General features: G+C 31.4%; 1 protein-coding gene across 3 annotated transcripts; it reads right to left on the bottom strand.

The window, feature by feature from the left end:
• Positions 1-6,735: 6,735 nt before the first annotated feature.
• LOC113871083 (RNA polymerase sigma factor sigF, chloroplastic-like) lies at positions 6,736-11,413 on the bottom strand. 3 transcript variants are annotated; one of them, XM_027507842.1, is made up of 9 exons: positions 11,082-11,413; positions 10,072-10,223; positions 9,746-9,870; positions 9,433-9,633; positions 9,042-9,330; positions 8,735-8,965; positions 8,360-8,500; positions 7,980-8,180; positions 6,736-7,412 (listed from the first exon to the last, which is right to left on the bottom strand). In XM_027507842.1, exons 1-9 carry the CDS (start codon positions 11,173-11,175, stop codon positions 7,125-7,127), a joined length of 1,722 nt encoding a protein of 573 aa, XP_027363643.1. In that variant the 5' UTR covers positions 11,176-11,413; the 3' UTR covers positions 6,736-7,124. The 3 variants fall into 3 exon arrangements, with proteins under 3 accessions (XP_027363643.1, XP_027363645.1, XP_027363644.1); XM_027507844.1 differs by having other exon boundaries at positions 6,793-7,412; positions 9,042-9,192; positions 11,082-11,396; XM_027507843.1 differs by having other exon boundaries at positions 7,070-7,412; positions 11,074-11,300.
• Between the last annotated feature and the right edge of the window lie 1,245 nt (positions 11,414-12,658).

The raw sequence follows: 12,658 nt of genomic DNA, 5'->3' as shown, positions 1-12,658 counted from the left end.
ATGTCAACTAAACCACTTTTTTCGAAATGACAAAATGACTTTTTAACTTGAAATTTTTAAGCTAACTTTAAGACTCAAAAGGGTATATTAATTATGGTACAAGAGTTTCATCCCCTCCCTTCCCTTCTCCAAAATTACTTCTCTAGCTATATTTGCACTACCTTGATATTTGATAAATCACTCATGAACAGCCTTCTTCACATTTGAAATTTTGGCCATTAGTGTCGTTTAGTATCCCTTCATTTTCTAAGTTAGCCAGAAGGTACTCCATGATTTCTTGAAAGCATTTGATGTTGTAGCTTGATTAACTTTCGAATGATATTTTTCATCATTATTGTAATTGTTATTTAAATTTTGTTAATCTCAGTTTGCAAAAATTGAGTTTAAGGATTAAAAATTAATTTAAGTTTTGTATTGAAAAATACATTTATTTATTAAATTATATTAAATATTTTTTCATTAAATTTTATTATTAATAATTATTTAAACGAGTCTTTAATTTTTTTTTAAAAATGACTCCTTCCTAATATAAATTTTTTTAATACTAAATAGTTCTTTTATGATATTTTTTTCTATTTAATCCTTCTAAAAATTATAATTTTTTTATTTGCTTCCTTTAAATATTACGAGTCTTCTACTGTGTCCCCTAAAACGAAGACTAGATAAAAGGTTTGTAAATTTAAAAGAAACAAATGAAATAATTTGTTGTTTTAGAGATGTCAAATGAAAAAAATAAAAGAAATTATTTTGTAACAAAAAATAATTTATGAGATATTTGTTTAAAAATAATTAAAATGAGAAAATAAAAAAATATTTAAGGGATTAGAACTTAAGCCATTTTTTAAAAAGTGATCATGGTGGGTGAGAAAGTAGAGATATAAAATGCTCGTAATGTTGTTTTTTTTCAAATAAAAATAAAATACGTAAATTACTTTTTGCACTTTAGCTATGAAAACTTTTAAAAAGAAACTAATAAGTGTTAAAATAATAATCTAATAGTAACTTTTATAAGTTCTTTTTCTAGTAATCATTCTAATATTTTGTAAAGAAAAATATTTGTTTAATATCTTAAGAACTTAAAAGTTAAACATTTTACTCTCTACTTAATACGTGTTCTATTCAACAAATAACATCATGTGCTTGTAAAACCTTTTATCTAATGTTTTAGAAAAAGGAAATAGACTTTCGCTATCAAACGTGACGATGAACAGAAGTTCCATTGTTAAAGTAGAAAAGCTAATGAGTTTAGAAAGCACCCACAAATAAATTGGGCAGCATGCTTGCTCAGTAAATTGGCCAAGCATGTGACAATTGATTACTTAGTTTCGCCCACATAAAATGGAATCAAACCTATCGTTTTCGCAGTAACAGCTGTTCAAGCTTATGGTTTTGGAGCTACCAAGTCTATTAGTTATTAGCCATGCTCATACAAAAAATAAAGGTTTAGTTGTATTTTAAAATTTTTTAAAAAGTTTGAACGTGGATGATTTTAGTGTTTGAAATTTTTTTAGTCAATTTAGTTTCTCTATTTATAAATTAACTAATTTGATTTTACCATTGGTTTTCTTATGTTTAAAACTATTGAATTAATATTTTTAATCCAAATTTAAAATATAAAATTCTTTTAAGAGTTTAGAGTTAGAAATTCAGTGAAAAAAATATTAAATTTTGAAGGATTTTATCCGATGTGAGCTTAGATTTTGAAAAGAAAAATTTGAGAATTTTTATATTAGATAAAATTTGACGTTTTGGATTAGAGGGGTTTTTTTTTTTTTGAGTGGAATAGAGGGTTTTGAATAAAAGAAGGGTCGAAATAATTTAATTATTTAATTTGTAAATATTTTGAATAAAAACAAGAATTTAATAATTTTAAGTAGAAAAATCAATAGAAATTTTTTTTTTATTTTGAACATAAAATTTAATTGACTTGAAAATTTTTGGGAAATTTTAAATTAATAAATTATATCCTTTAGATACTAGTAGTTAAAAAATAATAATAATTTACATAAAAGCATAAACCTATTTAATATATATTTATATATTACAGTATTTAATATGATACAGTAAATACTTTTTAACCAGTAGAATATACTGAAACGTTTTATTTGTTTCTTGGAACGAAACATTAATCAAGAGATGGAGGGATCTAAGGACACAAAATGTATTGAAAAAAGCAGAGAGTGGAAAGTTATAGAAGGGAATGGACCCAAGAAAATAAGTTTACCTGAGGCTTGTTCTTGTCTGATGTTTCCTCAGCACAAGGACCATTGTGATTAGATTGTCTGAAAAGTAACTAATCATATCTGTTGGGTTTTGAAGGTGCGGAACCCATGATAATTTTTGCATTAAGAAACGTGAGATGATTTGAATAAACTCTTCAATGAACATTTAAAATAATGCTAAATTAGTTTTTTTAATGTTCATTTAATTTATATATCTTATTTTGTAAAGAGGTTAAATAATAAAAACTTACAATAAAATTTAGGTGTATACATTCATTTGAATTTATAAAAAAATTGACTTATTTTCTAATTTCTTTAGATGTTTATTATGAATCAATTGTAGACTAGCTTGTTTTTTTAACTAGAAAAATAATTTTTTCATATATCTCAATTACATTCAATGGTTTAAAATTAATTTTACTAAAATTTAATTCAAACGGGTACTATATTTTAAATGCTACTTCTAAAGCTAGCTCTCTTCTGTTACTGCATATTATTGCAAGCAGCAACTGGTTCTTTGTTTTTAATTTTCTTATCATTTAGAAGCTTGGCAACGCTTGGAGGAAAAGGGGAATAAGGCTAGCTATATTTTCTTCCTCTTTTTCTCTTCAATGAAAGTTTATATGTTTCTGCGGACACCTGCAACATTGTTACTGATTGGTGTTGCTTTATCATCTGTGATTACACAAGAGAAAATTAGATCACAAGGGCAAAGAAGCAATGATGACCATGAATGGAGGCATTGCAAGAACACTATTCTTTTTTTAACTGTAGAATGTGATCCCTGTAATAAGTTTCCTTTTGAACTCTAAAGATAAAGCCATGATTGTAAAGATACCCACTTCATGAGGAAAAGGTTCGAATATAAAGGCAAAGTTACTTTATGCACTATAATTCAGCCAGGTATAAAGATATGAGTCTCTACAATTAAAGAAAATTGCATTATAAATCATAATTTCATCAGTGAAGCTTACTTTCTGTTTTAGCCTTACTAAGAATTGAAAAAATTAAATTTAAAGTTTTCAAGAGTTAAAAGCAGATAGATGCTGATGCAGATAAATTTCAGTACCATGATGAACTAAACCTCAAAACGTGAGTTTCAAAGACCCTTTACATCTGAAAAAGAAGATCTACTCAACAATACTGGAAATTGTTGAAACTGATCTGATCTCTTTCACATGTTAAACATAACATATGGAACAATGTTACAATTTCTAGAATGACATGGTGGCGCTCTATTGTTACAATCTTATAATACTAACAATAACTAAGATGACACTGCCAATTATTGTGTGACTAAATTGGTTGCCTTGGCTCAGTGCTCACTGCGCTCATGCCAACACAGAAGCATGGCTATGCAACGGCGAAGAATGTAGAATTTTGCTCGCTGTTTCTTCACAAGGTGACTGCACTTTTGGCCAAAGGACTTGCAGGGATCACAAACTTGCTGTTGTTGATGATTGCTTTGGCTTGTGTTGCTTTCCTCCACTGCCATGAATGATTTTCTGGCAATTTGTGAAATGTACTATTCCTGATATGCCACCATACAGCAATATATTAAAGTGGTAGAAACATTGAAGCTTCTGCTTCCACCATGTATTTATATATAGCAGAGTAGATATCTATTTGGGTAGTAATTTTGTGGATATTCTAGATCAGGTATGGACTGTTACTATTGCAACCCATCAGTTGTCAGAAGCATTGGAAAATAGAATGGGCCAAGGTTTAGGTTGATACGTGTTTTAGTTTTACCCTCCTCGGCACTATGTTGATCAGCCACCAGAAAAATGAAGTCACTTATTTTCGGATTTGGCTACAGATTTCTTGGATATGGAGAATGATTATGGATTAAATTGGTGGGTGTTGATTAATTTCTTTCACTATTTAAGATTTTTTATATTTTTTTCATTGTTATTTCTTACTTATTTTTAAGTATATGTGAACATAGTTTCTTACTATCTACTGAAAGCAAGACAAGTACATGATGTTAGATTTGACAACGTTGTCATACATTGTCATATAACTGCTGGCCCAGCCTATGTGTTTGCCTCATATATGCAAAAGAAATTTGGTGTGTGATGGACTTGGCCAGCTGAAACAATGTATATATAGATCCTATTCAGCCCCTAAGAATTGTTTTTTGTTCTTAGAATCTAGTGTAAATAAGAATAATGGAACTTTTCTTTTTCCCCTTGATGCCATGTTGTGTGTGGCTTATTGCCAAAAGAAAGCAGAAGATATTGCTCGTGGCAACCATGAAATGAAATCTCCTTGATGAAGTGTTGGCATGCAATGTCATGGTCATGGGTCACACTTGCAATATAGTAGTATCTAACGTGTGCAGAACTATTCACCTTTTGGCATCTTCACATTCCTCACTCCTTTTTTGGAAGTTTTGGTGAGTACATATTTAGAGAGATAGTGGATGTTGTATGTTTTGATTAAGTTAATGATATGTAGATAACTCAAGGGTTAATTTGTTATTTGAAGGCTATCTTTAAATAATAAAAATTAAATTAAATTTATGCAATGTCCGTAAAAAAGGTAAAGAGGGAGAGGAGGCTATATTGTATCTGTAGTAACTAGTAAGCTTGTCTTTAGCTTCTTTGGGTTTTAGGATACCTTTTCAGTGATGGGTATTCACCTGGCATAACCTACTACTTAATTGAGCTTTATGATCACCACCAATATATGCGAAGGTTTAAAAAATACCCTTTAAGGATCTTAAGGCACACCTGGTTCTGGTTGAAGATACAGGAAAATCAACTAAGAATAGCTATTTGCAAACCATTAGTGCATCATCTTTCTCAAACATTATTTGGTAATTTACGTGTTATTTATACCTTGTATTATTTTGCATCAAATTAATGATTAAAAAAAGTATTGAAAATGTGTGTACTTTCTTTGCTATGTACATGTTTGCTTTTCTCATGTGAGAAATGCTTTTTGCAAGGCTTGGTACAGATTAGGTGGTGAGCTAAAGTTAGTGCCATGGAAGGAAAGTCAAGTTCAATTTGATTTTAGATTGGTCTAATATAATTTATTACAGGGCTGTAGGTAATGGTAAACTACTTTACATAATGAAGCGTGCAAATATGACCCACGAAGTTATAAATGCCTGTTGATCTTAGCTATCCTTACTATTAAATAAGGTTTCGAGTTCGAATTAATTTATTAGATTCATAGAAAAAAACTACTTTCTTCGTAAACTATTGCTGTTTAGACTTTAGTTTTTGTTTCAAAACTTCATAGTTTTAGAAATTCAAGCCCTGGTTAATTTATTTTTGTCTAAGCATATCCTCACTTAATAATTTTTTGTGCCTCCTAATACCTCTTTCATTCTACCAATCATCTTTCTCTTTTACTAATCATATTTCACTTTCTCTCTCTTAATAAATATCGGTATTAAATCAAAATATTATAATATTTCACATCAATTAAACTTTCTTAATTTGTGGGTATTAAACAACAAAAGATGTGAAATACAGACACTATATCATGAAATAGACAGCATAATATTGGGTTTGGAGACCATCCAAAAGATGGGCCTCAAATGGTTGAGCCAATAAAGCTTCTTTTTTTTCTCTCAATTTAAACTACGTTACCTCCATGTGAAAGCATGCCACCCTTGTTCTATGTGAAACTTATAGTTGGATGATCGTAATATATATATATAAATATATTTCTATTTCTTATATTAGATAACACATGTCATATACAGATAAATTCATAGAAAACAAATGAGATGATATCAACGAATATATCACAAAATTCACACTAAACAACACAAGGTTTGTGACTGTGTTAGTTTGGCATCTCAATTTTCACAAACTGCACCCGCCAAGTTTGCATGCAATAGTCCATAAAATGTCACCATAGTCAACTACACATGCATTCAAATTTCCTTGTATTTTTCATTGTTCATTTGAAACTATGGTATACTTCAAAATAGCTGGGGGAGAGGTAGTGCCTGAGATAGAAACGTCATCATCAAAAACCATTTTTGATCTTAAGGAGAAGATTGAGAAAGAGTTGGACGTGGAAGTGTATAGGCAAAACCTTTGGTTTCGCAACAAAATGTTAAGAGATCATGAAATCATTGAAGAAAATGGATTCCGTGAAAATGAAACACTGTTTCTTGGAGTCACCCCGCTGCCTCCGGAACAGAAACTTCATGTCATGATCAAACACGTTGGCAGCAACGGTTTTGTAAGGGTTAGAGAGAGCGACAAGGTGCGTGACTTGTGCAGCAAAGTTGAGAGATTTTGGGGGCATTCCTTCTAATCTTTTCACCCTTTATCGTTGCAACGTTATAATGGAGAATCACCTTCCTCTGTGTGCATATTATGTCAACGAGACCTCTGAAGTTAAAACTCTGTTTCAATCGAACCTCGCTGATTTGCATGTTTGTGTGAATCAAATAATAATACTAATTAGTGTGACAAAAGTAATAGCAGTAGTCAACTGTTAGACTTACATCGTAATAAATTGAGTTTGATTTTATTTTTATTCAGGACAGTCAATATACTTGCTCATTATACGTGAAGATATTAATGTTTGTTTATATTGTAAAACTGTAACTTTCCAAGCAAAATACGTTATCATGAAAACTAAATCAAAATAATCTTAGAATACAAGTCAGGCCGTATACAAGATATTATTTATGTAATGTTAAAAAATCTTTTTTAAGAATAAAGATAATTTCAACGTTTTCCCGTGTTCACGATTGTATAACCCTCATCTCCTCTTTGATACATAGGCACTTCAATTTTCTTGATGGAGCACTAGGCCTCTCTGGATTGTCTTCACCCAGAACGTTTTAACACTAAATTTGCCTTCAAAAGTTGGATGTTGGCATTGTTCAAATTCCGGAAGTCTCAGCTGTGAACTACTTAACCCTACTCATATAAGCAAGTCTACGTATGCCTCAAGCCCTTGTTTCTTAAGGCACTTTTTAAGCTTGTATAGTGCTCTGATCTCCAACTGACGAACCCTTTCCCTAGACAAACCAAACATGTCTCCAATTTCTGATAAAGATTTCTGTTGGCCATCCTCAAAACCATATCTTAGCCGGATTATTCTCCTTTCTTTGGGGAGCAAGATACTTAGGACATTAAGCACGTGCCGCCTCATAAGCTGTTTTTCAACACTCACATCTGTGGCTTCAATTGTGGTGTCTGCAGTAATCTCCTGTAATTATAAAAAAATGATGGTTAAATTTGTTGTGTAGTGGCATTTGTAATATTACATTGCTTTGAAAAGGGTAGAGATATCACATGCGACATCCACAAACAAACTGAACAGAAATTTACAACAGAGCTATATGGTTATAACATGAAATTCCAGATTTAAGTAATATTTGAAAAGGACTCCAAGTAAAAAAGATGAATATTCCCTTTAATAAATACAAGAGAACTTTGGATTGTTTCCACAAGTTCAAAAAATCCCACATGCCAAAAAGGGAGATATTGCCTCGTGAAAATTTAAATGAGTAATGAATTGAACAGAACAAAGTATACGGTAACTTCAATGTTTTTGCAGTTGGCTATTAGACTTCCATCAATTTGTTTTTATACTTATCAGGATAAGCAAAACCTCCTTCAGCACAAACACTCGTTGTGGGAAGCTGAATAACATTATAACCTTCTAAATCCTTCTTGTTTAAACATTCATGATATTGATACAACACTTACTTTTCACTATTTCACTTTGAAGATCCAAGAAATCGCATCATATCAATTAGTTTGCATGCAATACCTGGAAAGTTGTATCTTGGTCAGCCCACACAGTTTGCTGCATAGAAATTGGAACTCTTGCAGCAAATAATAAATTGTCAATCCTTTCTACTGTAATTCCTACTCTTCTTGCTAACTCTTCTTTGGTCGGATGAAGATTTCCTTCTTGAATGTACAACTTCTTTGCTTCCATTACCTTTCCCAATAGGATATATACCTTCTCCTGGGGATTACACATGGGTTATGCGTTTAGAATATGATTGATGCTAGCTTTGTAAATAGCAAAGATATTACAAGAAAAATTAATGAAATGGTAACATCCCTTTTATTGTGTCAACAAACTATAAAATTTTATGAACAGTGGCACAAAGGTGAAGCTTAAATTAAGAAAACTAAATTTACCGGCAGACGGATTGTCCTGGAATGTCGAAATACAGCCTTCCTTATCGCCTGCCTTATCCACCAGAATGCATAATTACCAAATCGGCAACCGGCTAGGGGATTAAATTTTTCAACACTCTTCATAAGACCCATACTTCCCTCCTGTAACAGCACCAGAAAAGAAATATAAAACACATAGCTGATTGTAATTGACAACACTGAAGTGAAGAGAATGATTACAATTCTTTAATCGAAGCTCTTTTTCCCCAATCAAAACATTTACTTATGGATTCTTCTAAGTTGAGAAATAATTTAGAATATAAAAAACCAGGACGAAACGTGTAAACACTAAACAGCCTTTGCTACAGAGGAAGGTTTTAATTTCTCAAAGGTTACCTGTAATAAGTCCTGAAGGCTGAGACCACGCCCCTGATAAGTTTTAGCAACATGAACTACCATGCGTAAATTTGCTTGAATCAGTTTTTCTCTGCTTCTGTTACCACAACGAAGTTGTGCATGCAGCATTCGACAGTTAAGTCCTGCACCCTCAGCCCATTCAGCCATAGTTGGTTCCCTTCCAAACTGAGATTGAAGCCGGGTTTTCAATTCTTCCAATCTCAGTAAGTCCTGTTGCAGATTCCACATTAGTAGAGCATCTCATGTGTTTAAAGAAGTAAGAAATTCAGGGTAACTATCATAACACCTGTATCTGTGCAATCAATTGAGATTCTTGTTCAAGTGTTAGAAGTTGTTTCGTTTCAGGAGCCCACAAGAACGAGCGCAGGGGATCATTTTGATCAAATTCTTCATTTATCTTCCTTTCCATGCGTAACCTTTCCTTTGCATCATTCTTTCTAGCAAGGTAGGTTTCATCATCTTTAACTTTTGACTTAGGTACTTTTCTTTGTTTCAACCGTCTCTCTAGAAGCCGTGTTGACCTCACAGTTTTATTGCTTCCAAGTGAAGGGTCAGCCAAACTAGTAGAGGCCAGACTGAAAGGAAGTTTTTAGTTTAGGCATTACATCTCAAACAAATTAACCTATAAACAGGAAAAATAAATTAAGGATGTCAGAGTTGGCCAAGATAGAACTAACCCACAAGGAATTGAATCATCATCAGCTTTAAATGATTTCAAGTCTTCAACTACTGAGGATGCATGTTTTGAGCCAGACAAAGCTTTCTTAGCAAGAGAAACTCCATTACATTGCACACCATCTGTAGGCCTCTCTGCGTCGATAGAAACATGCTGTAGAGTTGATGAAGCAGCAATTTCTCCTGTTGGTGGGGAAGTTAATCTGCAACAGACCATTTATGCACCTATAAGGAGGCAACTAAGGATGGGCGAAATTTACAATTAGCAATAACTAAATGATTAAATTGATGTGGAAGAACAACATTTTGTCTTACAAGCTCTGTAAACGAGGCCAGAGATGCAGGTGCTTCCTAAAGTCAAGCACTACCTGATCAGTATTGACAATGTTATTCGTTTCATGAACCGAGGCCATATCCATCTGCCTTGTATTTAAAATTGCCTGGAGTAAATTATAGGGAAAATTCATTAATACTGTGTCCATTATGTGATGAAGTAGGAAAAACCTATAAATTAAGATTATAACAAGAATGGACCGTCAATCGATTCTTATTGGTTTGACAACAAGAATGTGAAGGATCTCATCATATGAATTTGAAAAAGCCTAAATTTGACAAAGTTAGTGCATTAATAAAATCTGAACCTGCGATGACTTGTCTTCCTTAGACATGTGCAACAGAGGCCTATATTCATCACGCTGCTCTTGTAAAAGAACTGAGGTAGGAAAATTCTGTGCTGAAATACTAGAAGACCAAGAGGCAACTGTAGGGGAAGCTTGTTCGCGAAGCATCAAAACTGCAGGTTTATGAGCATAGACATGTAACACATTTTCTACTCAGAGGGAGAATACACAGTTACACACAAAGTACTTAGATCAAAGATGAGAATTTGTGTGGAGCTAGGAGTAAATGGAAATCTACAAATTAGCAAAAGGAATTCTTTAAGGGTATGAGATATAGGTTTTGGAAGAAAAGAGAAGGAAAATCTTTTTTTAATTTTAAATTAAGAGATCTATTTAATGTTTATGACATTGAGTTTATGCATTGGTAATCTATCATTTATTTATTGCATTTTAAAGATTATCAAATTAGATAAAATTTATTAACAATAAAAAACTTCCACCACCACCCCCCCTCCTTCCCTTGTCCTCCAAACACTCAGAAATTGACAACACAAATAAAGGAAGGCTGCGTGTGCACCCACAGCACAGGAACATAAAAAGCCTATGAAACTAATTAGCTTACAGAATTTCAATAATGTTAAAACCCATTATTCACAAGTGAAAAAGAATTACAATAAAAGTATACGACACATACAATATAGATTCCAATGTAAATTGGTAGAGATAAACAGTGGAAAATTTTTCAGAAAGTAGCCAGAAAGGGTAAAAGTAGCATTGAGTAGAACCATGGAAGTATGATGATGAAAAATGAGCAATGTATATTGACACATTACGAATTTTCCAGCCATGCCACTTTTATCTCCACAACCCTTAATTTAAAATTATCTTGTACTAGAACGATAACACTAAAAATATTATCTTTTTTATCAAACAACAGAACATTAATGCAGAGCTAATTATAATTTGCTTTTAAAGATACACATAATAACTGAATACAAATAAAGAGAGTAATTGAGTTATAACCACAGCACCAGAAGTAGAAGAAGACGAAGGAAGAGTGTTCCAATGATGAGTTTTTGGAGGAAACGGTGGAGACGAACAAAACATGCTCCTTGCAAATTCCATAGCTGAGGAGAAAGAAGGAGAATGTAACACATGCTACATTAAGAAGATAGTGTAGCAGTAGTAGTAGAAGTAGGTTGCAGTGTGCTCATTGTGTAGGAGAAATGAAAGTGTAGTTTATTTGGCATGATGATGGGAAGGTTGCTATTTGGATAGATATGGATAAAGCAGAAGGAAAGAACTTTGAAGAGACGTAGCCTATTTCAGACCTCTGAATTGTTTCATTTTCCGACTATGGATTAGGTTGCTCTTTCTATTTACCATGATATTAATATTGTTTTTGCCCCATCTTCATTTGGGTTGGGTCGGGTCATCTCTTCCTACAATATGGCCCATCCTTTGTAAAATGGCTTCTCCAAGCCCATGATCCGTCTAAGTCCACTAAACCCCATTGTTTAACCAAAGCAAAAATCCTTTGACAAAAAAAAAAATAAACCAAAACAAAAATTCAATTTCCATGTAGTGTTTCAATTATTTGTTTTTTGCGTGTTTGTATTTTTATGAAAAGAAAGTTTCACACTCTTTCAAGTGTATACATCGGAGAGAAAATGTGATAAATGTAAATTAGTTTATATAAGAAAATATATATTTAATAAATTATACTTAATTTTGAAAATTTGTCATCACTTAACTTTTGTGTTAAAATTTTTTATTTCAATTTCTTTTGCACATATTTTAAAATATAGAACTTTTGTGAAATAATAAATTTCAAAAATCAACAATACATTTGATAAATAGAATATAATTGAACTATTATTATTATTGTTTTTTTTTTCTCTTGTTGAACCCTCTCTTTAAGCACACATATAACAAATAAATTTATATTTGTACAAGTTAAATATGAATTTGATTTTAATGCGTTGCCAGTCTAAAAAAAGTATATTATTAATTAATTAGAGTACAAATTATACATATCATTTAAATTAATTATCATAAAAGTTGATAGTTATTATTATATGACAATTAATGATTAAAGGATAATATAAAAATTCATTATAATATCACTGTGTTTCAATTATATTCATTAAAAACATATTCTTACACTGTTGAATATTTACAAATTTATTATTGAATTAATTACAACACAAATTATATATAATCTTAAGTTGATATGAAAATATTTAAATTTTCATTAATATACATCAAGACTAACATTAAATATTATTTATTTTTAATTTCATTGATAAGAACATATAATCAGAAGGTATTAATGGAAATGTTAGGAAGAGACTAAAAGGTATTATTACGTATGTAAAGAAACAAGAAAACAATTTTTTCATATACTTTTTAAACTTCATGATGAAGAAAAACAATTATTGAAATCGATATAAAAACTAAATTTTGTTTTAAAAAATATGACCTTTAAAAAAATGTATTTTTATGAAAATGTTAGTCAAGAGGTAATGTATTTAGTTAAAGTCTTGTTTTTTTCAATTTTGATTACGCTATACACATACTATGTCAAACTGCATTTTCTTTTATTGAG

The sequence above is a fragment of the Abrus precatorius genome, unplaced genomic scaffold, assembly GCF_003935025.1.
Source record: "Abrus precatorius isolate BTA unplaced genomic scaffold, Abrus_2018 Scaffold7, whole genome shotgun sequence".
NCBI classification, from domain to species: Eukaryota; Viridiplantae; Streptophyta; class Magnoliopsida; order Fabales; family Fabaceae; genus Abrus; species Abrus precatorius.
This window is presented reverse-complemented; position numbering and strand designations above follow the sequence as displayed.

Bases quoted from the DNA above. Each gene is read 5' to 3' on its own strand.
- LOC113871083 (XM_027507842.1), bottom strand. From the start codon at position 11,175: ATGGAATTTGCAAGGAGCATGTTTTGTTCGTCTCCACCGTTTCCTCCA. The intron at 10,224-11,081 runs GTGCTGTGGTTA...ATAAACCTGCAG, and splicing joins TTCGTCTTCTTCTACTTCTG to TTTTGATGCTTCGCGAACAA. The intron at 9,871-10,071 runs GTTCAGATTTTA...AATTTACTCCAG, and splicing joins AGGAAGACAAGTCATCGCAG to GCAATTTTAAATACAAGGCA.